General features: G+C 37.8%; 1 protein-coding gene across 1 annotated transcript; it reads left to right on the top strand.

Annotated features, from left to right (window-relative positions):
• Positions 1-5,458: 5,458 nt before the first annotated feature.
• nppb (natriuretic peptide B) lies at positions 5,459-8,865 on the top strand. The gene is made up of 3 exons (XM_039756076.1): positions 5,459-5,694; positions 7,119-7,431; positions 8,772-8,865. The coding sequence occupies exons 1-3, from the start codon at positions 5,575-5,577 to the stop codon at positions 8,786-8,788; spliced, it is 450 nt and encodes a 149-aa protein (XP_039612010.1). The 5' UTR covers positions 5,459-5,574; the 3' UTR covers positions 8,789-8,865.
• Positions 8,866-19,157: the final 10,292 nt, after the last annotated feature.

Genomic DNA, 19,157 nt, shown 5'->3' with positions numbered 1-19,157 from the left:
AAATACAAAAATACAAGTGTTGCTCTCTTATATAGCAACAATTTTCTGTGATAAAGTATGCATTATCTGCAAGGATGAAAACACCATGTCGTGGGCCTGGTAAATGAATTATAAATAGAAACACCAAGCTTGGAAACAACCAAATTATATGCTCATTTCATTTAGGGACCACCTGCTATGTAACACATCTGCTCCCCTCGAACTGCTATGTAACAACACATTAAAAAGTTCTTTACTTTGCCTCAATGCAACATACATTACAAAGCATCAATAAAGCAGTCATTTTTCTCTTTATGCAATTTGCTGTATTAACAGAGAAATACAAGCTAACAAAATACTTTGTCTATATTGATACAGAAGACGCCATAGTGATACCAAAAATGGCATATTCTACTTTGTATTTTAGTGTTGCTTTATTGAGAACTTCATACATATTTTCAATAACTGTTAATTATTACTCTTAATAGTCTAATTTATTTTTTTTTTTTTTATTTATTTATTTATTTATTTTATTACAATCAATACATAGCAATCAAGTTTTACAAAAAAAGAATTATGCTAAGAACAGATCGATCCCCACCCTTGAGAGAGAGAGCAAGCCAAACGGTGTAAAATTTAAGGCTTTTAAAAATACCTAAATCAACAAATTCTCTGTGCTTTATAAAATCATTTCAAAATATTACTGATTAGATCCTGCCATGTTTTGAAAAAAGTCTGCACAGATCCTCTAACTGAGTATTTGATTTTTTCCAATTTTAAATAATATAACACATCAGTTTCCCACTGACTTAAAAGAGGAGAGTTTGGGTTCTTCCAGTTTATCAGAATAAGTCTGCGTGCCAACAGTGTAGTGAATGCAATCACAGTTTGTTTGTCTTTCTCCACTTTAAGACCCTCTGGAAGAACCCCAAACACAGCTGTTATTGGGTTAGGAGGGATTGTGAGTCCAAGACTGTCTGAGAGGTAATTAAAAATTTTTGTCCAGAATAATGTTAATTTGGAGCAGGCCCAGAACATGTGACCTAGTGAGGCTGGGGCTTGGTTGCAACGTTCGCAGGTTGGATCATGCCCTGGAAACATTTTGGAGAGTTTTAGTCGAGACAGATGTGCTCGATATATAATTTTGAGTTGTATAATTGTATGCTTTGCGCATATGGAGCTTGAGTGAATTCTCTGCATTGCTACTTTCCACTCCTTTTCTGATATATTAATTGAGAGGTCATTTTCCCAGTGTCCTCTTGGATCTTTGAAAGGAAGGGATTGTAAAAGGATTTTATATATTGTAGAGAGTTAATAGTCTAATTTAAATTAGCATAAAAGGTATTTTAAGAAATATTTATCAAATATTTGGACACCAGTGCAGTCTTCCTGTGTTCTCACTCACATACCTCACATACCTGCACACTCATTCTTATTTACTCATACAAGGGTTCATTTCTTTCTCAAGTACGCTGTAACAATGTTTAAGTGGAAAATCGTGTCTGCGTGGGTTTCCTCCGGGTACTCCGGTTTCCTCCCACAGTCCAGAGACATGCAGGTTAGGTGGATTGGCGATTCTAAATTGTCCCTAGTGTGTGCTTGGTGTGTGGGTGTGGGTGTGTGCACCCTGCCCGGGTTTGGTTCCTGCCTTGCACCCTGTGTTGGCTGGGATTGGTTCCAGCAGACCCCCGTGACCCTGTGTTTGGATTCAACGGGTTGGAAAATGGATGGATTATCTAAATACTTCATGGCCTTCAACTGAAATGAGGACTGTTTAGAAACTGTATAGCAGCCTTCCTATAACAATAGATGAAGTAATAAAGCAAAGCATAAGCTTTTGCTGCTCAGGGTAAATGTTTCCATGACTCTAGCTTTATTCTCACCTAAATACAATTCTGCAGGACTTACTCTATTTGGAAGGCTCATGCAAAATACTAAAACAAATTGTTCCCCAGATATTAACTAGATAGTTAAGATTTTTAAGTTTCTGGAATATACTGTACAATATTTTTTGACCTGTTAGTGAAAAAAACATCAATTTATGTACATAGGAAGTGATGTCCAAAGTATTATTCCTATTACAGAACAAAATAGAAACAATGCTGTATGAAAAAATATTAAAGATGAAAAGAATATACTTAACTCATCATTTCACATCCAGGTGTCTAGTAGATTAAAATATCAAAGTGTTAACTAAACAGTACCATTTTTATGTCTCTGAGCATAACATTCTTAATAAGTATATGAAAATAATTTTCTTTAGCTGAAAGGTTTTTTTTGGTAGCTCAAACAGCCATAACATTGCAGTTATGACAGGCACACGTTGTCTATTTCTGAGATTTTGTCCCTAATGCTACAAGACATACATACAGTCATTTGATTGTAGAAGAAACACTAGTCCGAGTGAATGTGTTTTTTTGAATGCATAACTCCCTCCACCCCTAATTTAGATTTAGAAGGGGAGCCAGCTTGATGTTTATGTATGTAAATAGTTTTAAAATGTTATACCTTTTTTTATATACATACCTTAAAAGCTTTGAGAGCTTTATAGCAGGCAGCAAATTGTTAAAACAGAAGAACTATGACTAATCTTGCATATATCTATTAAACTATTAAATTACCTATGTAATAACATTTCAGAAGATTCATAAGAAAGAAAGTACAAATTAAGTGAAGGATACCAAAAAGAAACAATCTTAATCTTGTAGAATATGATAAAGACTGAGGGTTCTTTTTCATAAATTGTATGGTAGGACTCTGGTACCCATTTGTGTCTTAATCTGGCCTTGGCTAATGCTAAAAAAAAGATTAATTAGAACTTCAGCAAACGAAAGATATTACCATTTTTCAAAAAACATTAAATAAGAACTTAAGAATAAAATTAATAGTTCTGTTGTTGAGCCCTGCAGTGACTGCAACAGCACAAATTACCAAAACTTTTCTGTGTGAAACTTGCAAGTTCTTTCCCTACTGATGAGGGCTTCTCCTAAGGGCATTAAGACATGTACTTCTGGTTTCTTATTGGTAACTGTCCATGCACAGAGAGGATGGAATTGTCATTCTCAACATTCTTAACACAAATCAGGGTCATCAAGAAGACCTAAATCTTACATTTGCAAAAAGACTTAAACATAAAAAGGATTTATTGAATTCACTATCTCCGATTTTTGGAATGACCAGAGAAATCAAAAGTGCTTCCTGGCAGCCATGGAGCAGGGGCACTTTAGAAAGCAGCCATAGTTGTTCACAGAATTTGAGTTACCAGTTTAAGTAATGCATATGTACTTGGTGCAATTACCTTGGGATAATGTCACCCAGTGCATTAGTGCCACATAGGCCAACCTAGTGAGAATAATATATTGAGCACTAGGACTCTACTACATAAGCAATAGTTTTAAACCAGGTCCTTTCTCAGGTGCCACACAATGAAACTATTGACTTCCCATATACAATCTTGTAAAAAAAAGAATAAAAGACTGAGGGCGCTGCTGCCTCGCAGTTAGGAGACCCGAGTTCGCTTCCTGGGTCCTCCCTGCATGAAGTTTGCATGTTCTCCCCGTGTCTGCGTGGGTTTCCTCTCACAGTCCAAAGACATGCAGGTTAGGTGGATTGGCAATTCTAAATTGGCCCTAGTGTGTGCTTGGTGTGTGGGTGTGTTTGTGTGTGTCCTGCAGTGGGTTGGCACCCTGCCCAGGATTGGATTCCTGCCTTGTGCCCTGTGTTGGCTGGGATTGGCTCCAGTGGACCCCTGTGACCCTGTGTTCAGATTCAGCGGGTTGGAAACTGGATGAATAAAAGACTGTTAGAAATGTCCAACAAGATTTGAGGCAGCTACAGTTACTCCTGCTTCTTCAAAACTAGCACCAGACCCACCAATCTGAAGATTTAGGGAACAGAAAGAGTCCAGAATACCAAAGGAACCCTCCGCCACTATCCATTGTCAGGTTCCTAAACTTCACAATGTACTTCAGCTTAATGTAAAAACTACCAGCCAGGTTTTAATTCAATTCTCCCCACAACCTCTCCTCTTGGCAAAGCACAAAAACTTCATGCCTGTGAAATTTCTAATACACAAAGGTCCACACATTGCAGTTCACTTGGCAAGCCAGAGTCCTTTTCTCAGTTTAAAGAGGAAGAAAGAGAGAAAAAGGAGATTAAAAAAACAACAACCCTGAAACACCTAAGCAGCACTACCCTTATGCATTAATACAGCCTCATCTTCTGGTTTCCCTCCCCACTACACTCCTACTCAGCTGTTATTTATTGTCCTAAACTGACTTCATCTGGGAGAAATCAACAATCAACCCATCAATGAAATGAAAAACCATCTAAGGAAAAAAAACACATGCAAAACATCAATTAACTCATAGTGTGTAAAAGAAAAAAATTAATATAAACAAATTTTAAAAACATGAGTAAACTTAGAGCAAAGTGAACAATTCAAATTATAATTGACAACCATGAATCATTCTAAATTTAACACAAATATCAAAACTTATTCAAACCGTGACAATAACGTTGACATACACAATTCGTCGGATCCAGGATTAAGAAACGCTGAAAAAACGTTTTTTTGGGTTATAACAACGAAGAAACACATTCGTTTCAGTTCAGTACTGTCTATCATCATATTAATATTTCATCTTGAATTCCAGAACACCGTGGCTGAAAAGCCTATGGATAAATCTATAGTCAGGTGCTTAGAAAACGGTTCTTTCCAGTGCTAGAAACCAACATCAGACAAACGTCGCTTGTACTGCGGGTATATATTTAGTAGTGACTAACCTATCAGGGGTGAAATATTTACGTGTCGGTTGGAAATACGTCAAAATTAAGGTTGAAAACCACATTAAACAAGCTACAGCGAAGCAGGAGAGCAATAAAACTTCCCTTGAGGGATCATTTATCTTAAACTTTTTGGGCAACAGCTCAATCCAAACCAAAACTCTGAATTTATTATAAAATGGATGGCTAAATGGATGCTCGAATCTTGCTCCCTGGAGAAAGAGAGTAACAAATTGAATACTTAGTCCGTTTAGCAATTCTTGAGCCCTTGGAGATTATTTTGCCAGCATTGGGCTGAACATTACGGAAATGGGGCGCCTGCAGTTCATTGCCTGGCATGCATGCAACCACATAGGATCAAAATGTCTATGGTTGAAATTAAAATCAGCAGTTGCCTCAAAATCGTAATTTCTGTACTCGCTCCTTGTACTATTTGCCAAGTGGCTTTGTATACCAAGCAAATTCCGTCGCGTGTCTGGATTCGCGCAATACTCTCACTATATGGAAGAATGACAAGGCTCTGTTGCATTACAGGATGTCTATTGCGGGTTCTTAGATTGATTTTATTCAGCCTCAGGCATAATATCGTTTTATAATATTTATTTAAGGTTGTAGTGGATACGTCTGTAAGAGTAGCACTCCTCTCACGAGTGTAATTCCCGAAAAGGAATTGTGCCGGACATGAAAATGACGTACACACATCGTAAATAGCCATAAAAAGGCTGGCAGTTTCAAGGAGCACAAACAGAATCTCGCAAGAACCGTAAAGACACACGACTGTACTGCAGACAAGTGAAGTGGACGACAGAGATGCTGCTGTCAAGTATCGCTACGCGTTCCGGGCTCCTGCTGCTGCTTCTCGAAAGCGTTCGCATCGGCTGCCTACCCCTAACTGGCGAGAGTTTGGTTGTAAAGCCAGACGACTTAAAGGTATGGAACCAGCAAGAATTCGATGCCGTAGCCCATATGATGATTTTTGTTTTTTTCATCCGTCCGTTATTTTATTTTATTACTTAACTTGCTTACATACACTCGACCTGCACTCTAATTTCATGACATAGTTACTACGTTATCAGAAAGATGGAATTAATTATCGATTCATGTTTACTTCGGTCCTCCGGTAAAGGGTCTAAATCGAAATCAGTCTGAGCCATAGGTTGGAACAAACCCCCTATGGGACGCCACTCAATCTCAGTGGTACATTCTGAGTAGTTAAGTAAACACAGTAAAAGAGTTAAGCTGTGTTTAAATCTGACAGCTGCATCTGGCTCGGATTTCTACCATTATATCTTGAAAAGTGCAGTTAATACAAATTTCCCTTAGAGACTCTTCCATTTTTATTTACCTGCATTTATTTCTCTGTTCTCTTTGCAGTTACTTCTTTTTTAAAACTTTTGAGATAGACGTCTTGAATGGAAAACTTTATGTGAATAAATGTTTTATTATTATTTTATGGATTTTACTTGAAGAAAACAATATTCCATACAATCATATAAAAATTAGCAAACAAGAATTCAACCCCCGTCCGAGGGTTTTAAATTTTTTAAAAACAATGTTTAAACGATTTTGTATACTTTCAGATGTCTACAACCTTTTATCAAGTAACAAATTCCACTGCATTTCTTGCAATAAGCGGATATTTTAGTGATAAAGTTGGGTGTTGCACCTTACAATTACAATTTATTTAATTAATATTTATTTTGTGCATATATCTACGAGGGCAACACAGGCCCACCATTAGAATCTGTTTAAATAGGACTAGGGAGGTTTTGGGCTGAATGACCTGCTCTACTCAAAAATTAATGTATTGTTCTAACGTTCACTGTGCCGTTGGTCCGTTCTCCAGTTTTCTTCCCACATCCCTAAAACCTGCAAATGGAGTTAATTTGGGACCCTAAATTGTCTCCGTGTGAGCGCGCCCTTGTAATCCCGAAACGGCATATGACGATTTGGTGTCACTATACTACTATAATTCTCTGTACTTTAACACTGACGGCTATGTGATCAGTCTAAAGTCTTTGAGTTAGACTGGTAAATGTTTAGAAATTATGCATGGTTGTACGCTACTGAAGTGGCGTCTCTTTCAGTCTCCCTTTGGCTCAATTATGACATCCACATCGTGCGAAGGACTAGAACCTGCGACCCGAATGAAGGAAATTCTGACACTGTATGTGTGCTATACAAAGTAAAACCAAACCCTATCGTCCTTATATAGAGCACATTTCACAAATTCACGTGGAACAGTTACTGTCGTTAGGGATATATAACTATATATACCGAGCACACTTTTTTGTACAATCTGCCAGTGCCTCCCACGTTAACGCTTTTTTTTCTCTCACATTTTCTGTTTTTAGGACCTGCTAATGCGCCTTGAAAGCGCACTATCCCACAATAACGCAGAAAATGCTGAAAAAATTGCAGAGAACCGGGAATTCTCGGAACCAACCATGGAATTAAATATTGAGGGCGACCAGGACAGTACTGAGGAACCACGTGCTCTCGGGCACCCCACAGACGAAGGCTTGGCCAGGCACTTTTCACTTAGGAATATCAACAGCTTCCGAATAGTGCCCAAGAACACAAAGAGGTACTCAGGGTGCTTTGGGATGAAAATCGAAAGAATCGGATCCTTAAGCAATCTTGGATGCAACAGCGGTTCACGGTTTGGTACGTCTTGACTTTTAACTTAACGAGCTTGCGCACATAAAAAAAAAAAAAATGTGATTCCCCTTAGGACAAATGACAAACACCGAGACTGTTAAACCATAAGCTTTTCATCTGACACCTGATTTCCCTTTTAATCAAATATCTCCCACTGGCTAATATTTATTTAAACATTTCAGGCGGAAGAGCCAGAGTGTGTTACTCCATCCTCGGCGCCTAATTATGTAGCGGCTCCTTTTTGATCAATTATTTATTATTGCCAATCTATTATTTACTTTATAAATGTGACTAATCACAGTTCACGAACACTTTGATATAAAATAACTTACTCCTAAACGCGCAGTCAATGCTCTGCTTGAGATCCTTTTTAGTTAAAAGCTCGGTAGACGTTATATTTAGATGACTGCGCTTCATTATACGGACAGTAAATTTCCAGAACAATCGGTGAAAGGCAACATAACTTAATCGATTCCCAAACAGGGTGCACTCTACTTCAATGTCTTCTGGTTCCTTTCTGAATCTTTAAGACTTAATGTTAGGTTAACTGCTCAGATTAACTAGTTATACATGAGGTGTTTTTTTTTTCTAACGGACTGGCATGCCATCCGGGACCTTTTCATCCTTTGAGCCCATGTTTTCTGCTGTCAACGGAAAAGCCGAGTCGGAAGATATAGGGCTTTTTCCTAAAGTGTGTTACTCTTTTTCCACATCTTGATAAAAAAACAAAACAATAGCGACTCAAACTGTAACAAAGAAAGCTGGCCGCAGGGTCTAACAGACGTGTGCATTTGTGATGTAATCTGTTATTTGTTTATGTTCATATATGTGGGCAAGGAACTTTGGGTTTGGTTTCAGAAATGTATTATTTGCACTCATTTACTTTACAAATGCTGCTTCATTATTAGTTAACAATGCACGTCAAACTCTTTATTGTCAGCATTAAATGTAAACTACAGTACGCAAGAAAAGCAGTACGAACCGGTAAGTACTTGAGGAGCACACTCAAGGTGACACTAGGAGATCTGTAATCAAGGACAACATTCGATTCTAACTGAAATTCTCCAGAATGTTAAATGGAAAATGACACATTATTAAAGAAGATTTCTGCACTTTAATTGCGGATCTAGAAGAATAAAATCACCGATGCTTTCCTGAATACTTTAATTTTGCATTACGAAGATACAGAATTATACATCAACAAAATTTCGTTTTCTCTCGGACTGTTTTTAACTGTTTTCTTGGCAAGTGGAAATAAGGCTTTGGTTATAGGATGAATAAACATAGCGTCTTACTGATTCATTTCTGGATTAATTTTAATTTCTTTTTCATGTCATACCCTTCAGGTTTGAAGAGAAGCTGAGAGCTTTCACCAGACAAATATACCAATTGAACTTTGAAGAGAAGAATTAATTTATTACATTAACTTCAAGTTAATGTTTATATTTTTGGCCTTTATTTATTTATTTATTTATTTATTTGAATGTATTTATTCATGGATGTAATGCAATTTAAAATAAAGTATATTTCACATTACTGTTTACTTTTTTTAATAGCACTGACAATAACATCAATAGATAAAAGTAATTTATTAACAGTTCTATATTAGTTGGACATTGTGAAAAGTTCAAGAAAAAAAACACTGATTTTAGAAATCAAAGTGTTCAAAATTAAAGCATGTCTTTGCTTCTGTTACTTTCAAATTGAGAATCCAAAGGTATTCAAGTTAATGTTCATTGCACTGTATTCTCCTAAAGATGACTGGAAACTTATTCTTCTGTTTCTGAGCTGGCCTAATTCTAACTATCAGATGTTACAGCACTGGCCTAATTCTAACTATCAGATGTTACAGCACTTCCAAAGCTTTGTCTGCATTAAACAGGTTCATAGGAGTTGGAAGAAGTGTCCACTTCAACATGTCACTATCAAAATTGGCATGTTTTTCTACATTGCCCATGTCATATGCCTATTTTAGAATTCTTCTTTTTGATAAATAAAGATGGCCTATGTGCCCTTGACGTCATTGGATTTGGTAAGCTGTAAACACTACAATCCCACCCTAGGCCTCCTTAAAAGTTTAATGGTAAGGAAAACATGTGTAAAATGTAGAGTATTTAGCTCAAGGGCCCCTAAACTGAAGAATATTTTACCTATATGTGAGGTCTGATTAGTCACAGTCTTTAAATAACATTTTAAGACACATTATTGCTGCATAGTGTGTACCTGTTAAAGCCATTAGTAAGATTGTTAATATTGTGTGTTCACAACTGAAGGAAACAATGTAACCAAATGTCACTCTTCTCAGTTTTTTCCATGATGTCCTCTAGTAGTGCTTTGTGTCACTGCAATTTTGATGAGGGACTGTGAAATGAATAAGTAACAGTATTATCATTAAAATATTTTAGAGAATAAGACATACTTCAAATCAAGGACACTGGCCATTTACATGTTATTTTAAAGTGCTTTAGACACTATAAACATTATGTACATGGTCTAAAGGTACATGTACACACTTCTTCCATTTCAGGCAGCATCAGACACATGACAGGAACTATAGCAGAGTGGGGCACCAGTAGAGCATTGGGCATGGGCATATGTTTTGGAATGTAAGAGAAACATCAGACTACTTGGAGAAAACAAACTTGTAAACAATTTGATATTTTCACACATACAGTACCAAGACTACTATTTGAACCTAGGACCCTGAAGTTCTGAGGTATTTTTAAACAGCTGCACCATGTCACTCCTGAGAATTACAAATATTTACAGTACAGTACACTTGCATGGTGCTTTTTTTAACTTAATTTTTTTAGTTTTAATTATATTAGTGAATATACAGAGTGTTATGTTCACAATATTAGGGCAAGCTGAATCATCATCCACAATTTAAAATTTTATGATAAAGCTTTTATACATAAAAATCAACAGCATTGATTTCTATGGTATACATTCACTAACGTGGGTCAAGTCAAGTCAAGTTGGGGAGTATGCACTGGTACAGTGCGTTACCGCACCCAGTACATGGCAAAACAACTTGGGATCCTGGTTTGTAACCCCTCCAGGAAGACCAGTGGAATGTCACCTCATGGGCACCCATCAACCACAGAGCAAAGCTGCGAATAAAATGTCTCCCTCTCTGAGACATCACTCACCGCGGTTGAAACATACACTGAGACAACAGACAAGGCACCCAGAGAGTTCTGTAATCTGAGTCTCATAATACGCTTGTTTGCTGAAAGAAGTGACATTGGACACCATTGGAAGAAGCCAATCCACTACAGCAACAGCTACTCTCCAAGTATGACAACCATCAGACCGACCAGACCAATAAAAGGTAGCTCTGAGTTGCTCTGCTGCAGCCGCCCAAAAGAAGGCTGCTTGCATCATGAAGGGGAAGGGGGAAAGCCCTTGGGAGCCCCATCCCCGGAAGAGTCAAAACCGTTGGAGAGCCAACAGGGTCGGGTCTGTTGAGGATCGGAACTGCTGTGGTGCTGAGGCGTCACCCGCTGCACGGCAGCACTTGGGTCCCAATTTGAGACGGCCCATATGAGTGGGTGCATGGAACGTCTTGTGTCTCCGGCAAGATGATCATCATCCTCTGCTGTTGGAGGAGCTGCGTAAACTCCGCATTTCGGTGGTGGCACTCTCTGAGGTGCACAGACCGTGGACTGGCCAGATCTTTGTAGGTGGATACACCTAACGTAGGTGAATTAATGAAAATAACACAAATTAAATTCCTTTTGTTACAAACACATATAAAGTTTGTGGACTATGGCCGGCCATTCATCCCGGCCAATACCCCCAGGCCGACAGAGGGAGCCCTCCCTGCAGCATGGAAGTGCCCCAAATGCCAGCAGAGAATCATGGACTATGGAGTTTTAATGCACAGCCCTGATGGATAACGTCGGGGCTGTCAGGGGACACTGCAGGGAGGCACAGAGATGTTTATTTTCCCTACACCCCGGAAGTACATCCCAGTCACATGGACAGAAGAAATAACGTACATCCGGGATGAAGAAAAAAGGAGTTTCCATCCGGCCCGGAAGTGTTACCAGTCACATGGACAGTGAGAAGAGAAACACTCCCGGGTCCTGGACTATAAAAGACTGTGGGAGATCCCAGACAGGTGAGCTGAGTCGGGTGGCAGGGTGACAACGCATCTGGGAGAGGAAGATTGTGTATTATTGTATTGATTATTAGTATTTTTTATTGTTTATGAGTATTGTGGAGTGAAGGGCGCTTTATGCACTGTATAGTCCGAATAAAATTAATTATTGGACTTTTACTTGGTGTCTGGCGTCTGATCTGAGGGTTCAAGGGGACGGCAGCGCTCCCTATCTGTCACAACATGTAAATATGTAGTTAATGTTAGGTGTAAACAAACAGTCAGGAGGGCTGGCTTATGGCCAGACAATAACACATTTTAAACAGAAAGAACTTATTGACAAAAAATAATGAATAACAGCAGCAGGGTAAAGGGACAATATACAAAGAGGCAGGAATGGATCCCAAGTCCACAAGACCCTGCACCTGACAAGACATTAGACCCTCTCCCACAATCCTAACATCAGCCATAACCAACCTGCAAGCATGTCAGAAAAAGTGCATTATTCATCAAAATTGCAATGCTTATTTACACTTATGACATGAAACGCAATCCAATAACTTCAATACACTAGCTGAGCAGATACCACATACTACATAAATTACAAAATGATTTCTGTTAGGATACTCTTTACTTGAAGAACTGGCAACTTAGGGACACACAATGGCCTATACATGGTTTGAATTTAATAATAAAACACACATTAAAACCCAACAGCTAAACTGGGTAATCTTCCTTCTTCACAAATTATCACAAAAATCACAGTAGTTTGTTTAAAATGAGACTGTCCCCACTAAAATTGTATGAAAGTGCTGAATTTTGCAAAATCTCATAAACTGAATGTGCTCTAAACATCCAATGCTACAGCCAGCAATGAGCTATAAACAATAACAATTTGGATAGTGTGGAAATCAAGAATAAGAAATAATGCTTAGATAATGATCATTTGTAAAGCCAATTTCACCACTAGGAACGCAATGCTTGCCAATATAAACTGGAATTTATTTTGAACAATTCCTGATGGTCAGTACATTACAAACAATGTTGAAGAAATGTAATTTGAAATTGTTTGTAAGTTTTATCCAGTTACATTAGTACTTTCTAAGTTTAAATATGAACAGGATTATTTGTGTTCTTTTTACACTACTGAAGGGGAGTCTCTGATGCATCTTGGAAAAAAAAAACACATGGAAAAAGAAAAAATAGTTTTAAAAATACTGTATGCTTGGTAAAGTTCATGTCCATAAATTGTAGTGGTCCAAGAATACTCCCTCTTTTGGAATTTCTGAGGTGGTTTTGATATGTAATTTGAAATCTATAAAAGGTCTGATAAAAATGCTAAAGCAAAGAAAACTTTTAAATTATGTAAAATGATAATTCAGTTATATAAACTTACTAGCAGTGTAAGCCCGTGCTGTAAAAATCCCAGGCTCCTAGAAAGCATGGACTCCAACACTTCAATCAATCAATCGCATCAGTTGTGCATTAGTGGCTAAGCGAGGTTCTCTTTCCTTGGTGGTTTCGTTTTGCTGACATGCTCGCCTCTGTTGTCTATCAGTGGCTAAGCAAGTTTCTCTCTCTTCTGAGGTTTCATTTTGCCTATGTGTTCACTTTGTTTGTGTATCAGCAGCTAAGAGAGTTTGTCTTTTCTTGGTGGTTTCACTTTGGCGACACCTCACACCTCCAGGCTGGACAGACAAACACACACACTTCCAAGTGTAGACGTTTATATATAAGATAATTCGTTAGCCCCAGAATGTAATCAATGTATAATCTCTATTTTAATGAAATTTCTATTTGTATTGGGTCTTTTGCATATTTATGGTAAATTTTGCAAAGTACCAATTATGTAATAAAATTATTAAAAAAATGTTACAACTATCAAACTTCAAATGCTGATTGATTATTTGGTTAACAATGCACAACAAATTCCTTGATGTCACCATTAAATGTAAACTACAGTACACAAGAAAAGCAGTATGAACCAGTAAGTACTTGAGGAGCACACTCAAGGTGACACCTCTGTTTAATAGCCTAACACAACCAACCAAAATAAGCCAACATCTGCAACTAGGTCCATCTTTTTTCCCTGCTAGATGAGCCCATGTTACTTTCAATATCGCAGCTTCAAGATCATTAACGTCTGGGTCGGGAAACATTTCTGGGTTACCTGTCCACAGGTTAGTGTCCATGAAGATCAAACAGTAATAGCAGTAGATTTCTCTACAGGCACCTACTGTACACCATACTGTGTGAATGGGAAAATTCAGATTGTCTGTTCCTCCACTCCTTCAGTGCATCTAAACCACAGTATCCTTTATTGGCCTGGAGAACATTTACGTACAACACTAACACTAATGAGTTAAGTTAGTTTTTGAAATAATATTTTTGGCATATAAAGCACTTTAACAGCAATGATCAAACTTATAATGCATTGAATTATTTCATCCTTTACAATTGTAAGGCTGTTCAGTATGCATCTACTTAATTATTCATATACAGTATAAACGATGATGCATGATATTATCCTTTTACAGGTAAGCTAGTCCTCTGCACTGTGTGATTGGTCAGGATGAGTCTGTGTACCCAATACTGACATCAACAATTGATGCAGCTTACAAACCCAAGTAATCACCTAATGAGACTGAAAATGGTTCAACAAGAAATGTTTCTTTTTGATTACTAAACAGTGAAATCACCAGTGTTAAATTAACACAAAGCGAATATGTGGTGGAAGCTCTTTTTGAGATTATATATAGCTCAAAAAAATTAAAGGAACAATTTGAAAACACATTAGATCTCAATGGGGAAAATGTTCTGTTGGATTTAAGTCAGGCGAGTGTGGGGGCCAGTCAATGGTATCAATTCCTTCATCCTCCTCTCACCACATGAGGCAGTCCGGGCATTGTCATGCACCAGGAGTAACCCAGGACATACTGCACCAGCATAGAGTCTGACAATGGGTACAAGGATTTCATCCCGATAACTAATGGCAGTCAAGGTGGCCGTTGTCTAGCCTGTAGAGGTCTGTGCATCCCTCCATGGATATGCCTCCCAAAACCATCACTGACCGACCACCAAACAGGCCATGCTGAACAATGTTACAGGGAGCATAACATTCTCCATAGCTTCTCCAGACTCTTTTACGTTCGTCACATGTGCTCAGGGTGAATCTGCTTTAATCTGTGAAAAGCACAGGGTGCTAGTGGTGGTCCTGTCAATTCTGGTATTCTATGGCAAATGCCAATCAAGCTCCACGTTGCCAGGCAGTGAGCACAGGGCCCACTAGAGGACGTTGGGCCCTCAGGCAAACCTCATGAAGTCTGTTTCTGATTGTTTGATCAGAGACATTCACATCAGTGGCCTGCTGTAGGTCATTTTGTAGGGCTCTAGCAGTGCTCATCCTGTTCCTCCTTGCCCAAAGGAGCAGACACTGGTCCTGCTGATGGGTTAAGGACCTTCTGTGGCCCTGTCCAGCTCTCCTAGAGTAATTGCCTGTCTCCTGGAATCTCCTACATGCCATTGAGACTGTTCTGGGAGACACAGCAAACCTTCTGGCAATGGCACTTATTGATGTGCCACTCTGGAGAAGTTGGACTAACTGTGCAACCTCTGTAGGGTCCAGGTATCATCTCATGCTACATGTAGTGATATTGACTGTAGCTAAATGCAAAACTAGTGAAAAAACAATCAGAAAAGATGAGGTGGGAAGAATGTCAGTGACCTCCACCTGTTAAACCATTCATGTTTTTGGAGTCATCTCATTGTTGCCCTCTTGTGCACCTGTTGTTAATTTCATTAATTGTTGGAATGCCATTTTTCTGACTGCTCAAGAGAACAGTAATGTGTGAAATTCCTTTTGAAGTAATTTAACAAAGGAATATCTGGCAACACTTTAGTTTACTCATCAACTCTTATGTAACAAGACCTTAACAAAGGCTTCTTTAGGTCTTCATAGCACTTAAAAATGTGATAACTATCAATAGAGTTTTTTTTTTATCTCTGTGCAGTGTGGCATATTGATATGATGGTAAAATTACTTGTTAATATGAAGGATTCACAGGTCTTATACTAAATATGTAATATAAAAATAAATGCATTTCAGTTAAGCCACTACAGACCACTCCAAACTGAAGCTGTGTCAGTAGGACACATTGCAGAGATAAATAAACACGTTACTTCTGTTTTGTAAGTGTTAAGACCACCAAAAAAAGTGTATGATCTTATTACATTAGAGTAAATGAGTAATAGATGACTTAGATTTTTGCAATACCTAAATTGTTATTAAAGATCTTAACAGACAAAATAAAACAGTATCACTTTTGGTTCAATTTTTATCTCTTACGAATTAAGACTGTTTTCAATACATCACAATCTTATTGAGGCTTTCAAATTTAGTTTTTTTTTTCTTTTATATTACCCTCTAGACTGAGTTCTTTGCTAAATCAAATTTGCATGAATAAGATGGGGTAGCTAGAAATACTATAAAGATGCCCCTTCCTAGTGTAATGAGGCAAGAATAAAGTCAAGAAAAAAGTTTGAGAATCCACCCGATATACTTGAAAAAACAGTAAATTGAGAAAATAATACAATGCCAAAGTAATCTTTAGTGAATGAGCCGAAAACGTGACTAACTGGAATACAGAGGGTAAGGCGGCTTTATAGAGGACAGGCAGGAAGAGGCAGGTCGTTTGGGCTGCACCCGAAAGTGAGGTCAGTTGTGGGATTGGATGGGAGGTCTGTCTTGGTATCAGAAGTGAGGTTAGGTAGGCTTTCCTTCTGAGGATCTATAGAGGAGGGAGAAAGGCATTAGTGTGAACTGTCAACCTTTAGTCTGGTGCATCAACACATTTAATCAAGCCCATCATCTGCCTCCTATGTGCATGTGTATGACACCAGGCATAATGAAGATTACCACCATGCAAACTCCCCCATTTTAAATGTAGAATGATGTTGAGGTTTTAAGAATCTCCACACTAAAAAAATTTTGACTGTAAATTTACAGTAAGTTACTGGCTACTAATTTGTGTTACTTTCACAGTATTTTACTGAATCACATTTTGTATTACAACAAAAACACAATACCATAAAGTGACTTCACAGTGAAGTGGGCCACAACATCATTGTGATGTAGCAGTACGTGGCTGTTGATTTACAGTAATTTCTTGAATTTTTTACATGCTGGCTGTAATAGTACTGAAATTTAGTAGCCTGTAATTTACTGTATCTTTACTAAAACAATTTTAGTTAAAAACTTTTGTTTCACAACCAAAAAATACTAATCGTGTCTTTACCTCTCTTATTCTGCTTGCATTTGTTCAATTGCTCTGCTTTTAATGTCCATGCCTCCAAAATGTGTTTCCCATTTCTGTAAAAATCAGTGTTGTTATTCTCTTATTGTGAATAATAAGCTCATTCCTTTCCCAACACAAATTTTCTTTTATTACATTAATTAATTTCCATTGTCTTTTTGACATTTTTTCACTCATTCGCTTTCCCACTAGCCCATCCATTACATTTCTTTTGTAATTTCCTCTACTCCTAAAAAGTCCTTCTATTTATTAAAAGTTCTAAACTTCTTGTGCTGTTTTACAGTACCAAAAGACACTAGCTGCTGTTTCTAAATTAGCATGATTTTCTCTTGGACATGTATGGCTTTTACAAACTCTTCTTTTTACATTATTGCCTGACTTGGGAGTACTTCTTGTACTGTTAGCCTCTCCAAAATCTTTCTGTTTATTTGTTAATTCTCTGTCTATGTTTTGTTGCCAAGTTTTCACTGATTGTTCTTCTGTCAAAACTTTAATTTTTCTTTTGCAATATGTTTAAGGCTTTTTGCATTCCTTTCCTCCCATTTATATAGTCTTAAACATTTAACTATTGTCTTACAGGGCCTGATGCATATAACACTGCATAGAATTCACACTAAAACATGGCATTCAGTCAAAAACAGAAATGTATGTACACATTAAAAAAAGTGGATGCATAAAACTGCGTAAGCAAAGTTCCATGAACTTCCGCTTTATAGATCCCAATCAACGTGAATTTTAATACACATGCACGCACCTACAGCCCCACTGACTCTTCCCACAATTTTGTGTATTTGAATGTACAAATCAATATAAATAACCCCTTCCGTTTAGTGTTTTGTTAAAAGACAATGGTAAAAGCAGATGTAAAAGAGAATTTCCTCGAATGCAAAATGACGGTCCTACTCAGAGAGGTGGAGGCAAAGAAAACATACTATTTGGTGACTTAGGCAGAAGTCTGAGCAGCAAAAGGTAATAGATGAAATGGCACTCAGAAGTTCAAGTTCAGCAATACACACAGTGCCGAAAATAAAAAAAAGAGGTCAGATATCAAAGTTGAAGTGAAAAGGTGAGTCACACTCACAGTCCACCACCTGAGTGTCATACAGAAACATATTTGGGACTTTGAGAAGAAAAAAAATTATATATATGGACAAAGTGAAGAAAATAAAATCAATGTCAAGATTAAAGTCGAAATGTCTACGTTAATCTTAAAATTTCCAGTTAAATCTCGTAGTTTATTTTGTCATTAAAGTAGAATGTCGTAAACTTCATCTTAAAATTGATGTTTAATTTACTAGCTTCTCAAATCTCATCATAACTGAAATAGCAGGTTAAATGCTTTATATTCTATGTGTTCCCCAACCCAGTCATTAAACACTACGTGCTGCTTAAATGGGCTTTCTCTTACACTGACAGGAGTGTGCAGGCAGTGGTCACCACACAGAATACATTACATTCATGATATTACAGCTCTCTTAACATATTAGAATACTAAGATGTACACGATATTTTCATTATGAAATGCATTAAAACATGTATTTAATATGTGGGGGCTGATGACACTTTTTCTATAGTGTCGTTTCTTGTGACTGAAGACAGAGAGATATAATTAAAGTTAGTAAAAAATCTTTTATTAATACACACCAGGCAAAGGTAAGATGACAGAGAAGCAGTCCTAGGACACCTGCCCTTCATCTGTCTCGAGGGGTCGGTGTCCCAAATCTTTTATAGGGCCTTTGTCTAATGACTTTAGTTGCACAAGAATTTCAAACCGTTACATCTTAAAACATTTTGCTTGGATCAGCATTTACCACATCCTTTAAGTTCATCAGTTGGTCACTTGTGGTTTTTTGTTCGTTAGGAGAAATGAGAAGTTGCACTTGTCATGTGCACTATAGACAAGACAGGGTCTGCGTGGCTTTGTCATGTACACCAGATTGATCAAACTGATCAAACTGTTTATTATTTTTCCACAGGGCACAGTGGCGCAGCAGTAGCAATGAGCTGGCGACCCATCCAGGGATTGTTCCTGCCTCCCACAAGATGCCTGCTGGGACGCACAAGACCCTGGATGGAATAATTATTCCAGCAGTACTGTATCTGGCAAATGTACCAACCCCCAGTTTAATTATTGCATTCATCCATCCATCCCAGCAAGCGTAGTGCATGAGGCAGAAACAATCCCTGGAACAAAGCATCAGCTCATCGCTACTGCTGAGCCACCGTGTTTAATTATAAGCAGTATACATTATTTAAATAAAGGTAACAATTTATATGTAAAATGTAATATACATGCTGTAATGCATTTCTTCATA

This window comes from Polypterus senegalus, chromosome 6, assembly GCF_016835505.1.
Source record: "Polypterus senegalus isolate Bchr_013 chromosome 6, ASM1683550v1, whole genome shotgun sequence".
Classification (NCBI taxonomy): domain Eukaryota; kingdom Metazoa; phylum Chordata; class Cladistia; order Polypteriformes; family Polypteridae; genus Polypterus; species Polypterus senegalus.
This window is presented reverse-complemented; position numbering and strand designations above follow the sequence as displayed.

Coding starts and splice junctions, on each gene's coding strand:
- nppb (XM_039756076.1), top strand. CDS start 5,575: ATGCTGCTGTCAAGTATCGCTACGCGTTCCGGGCTCCTGCTGCTGCTT. Junction 5,695..7,118: donor TAAAGCCAGACGACTTAAAG/GTATGGAACCAG, acceptor TTCTGTTTTTAG/GACCTGCTAATGCGCCTTGA.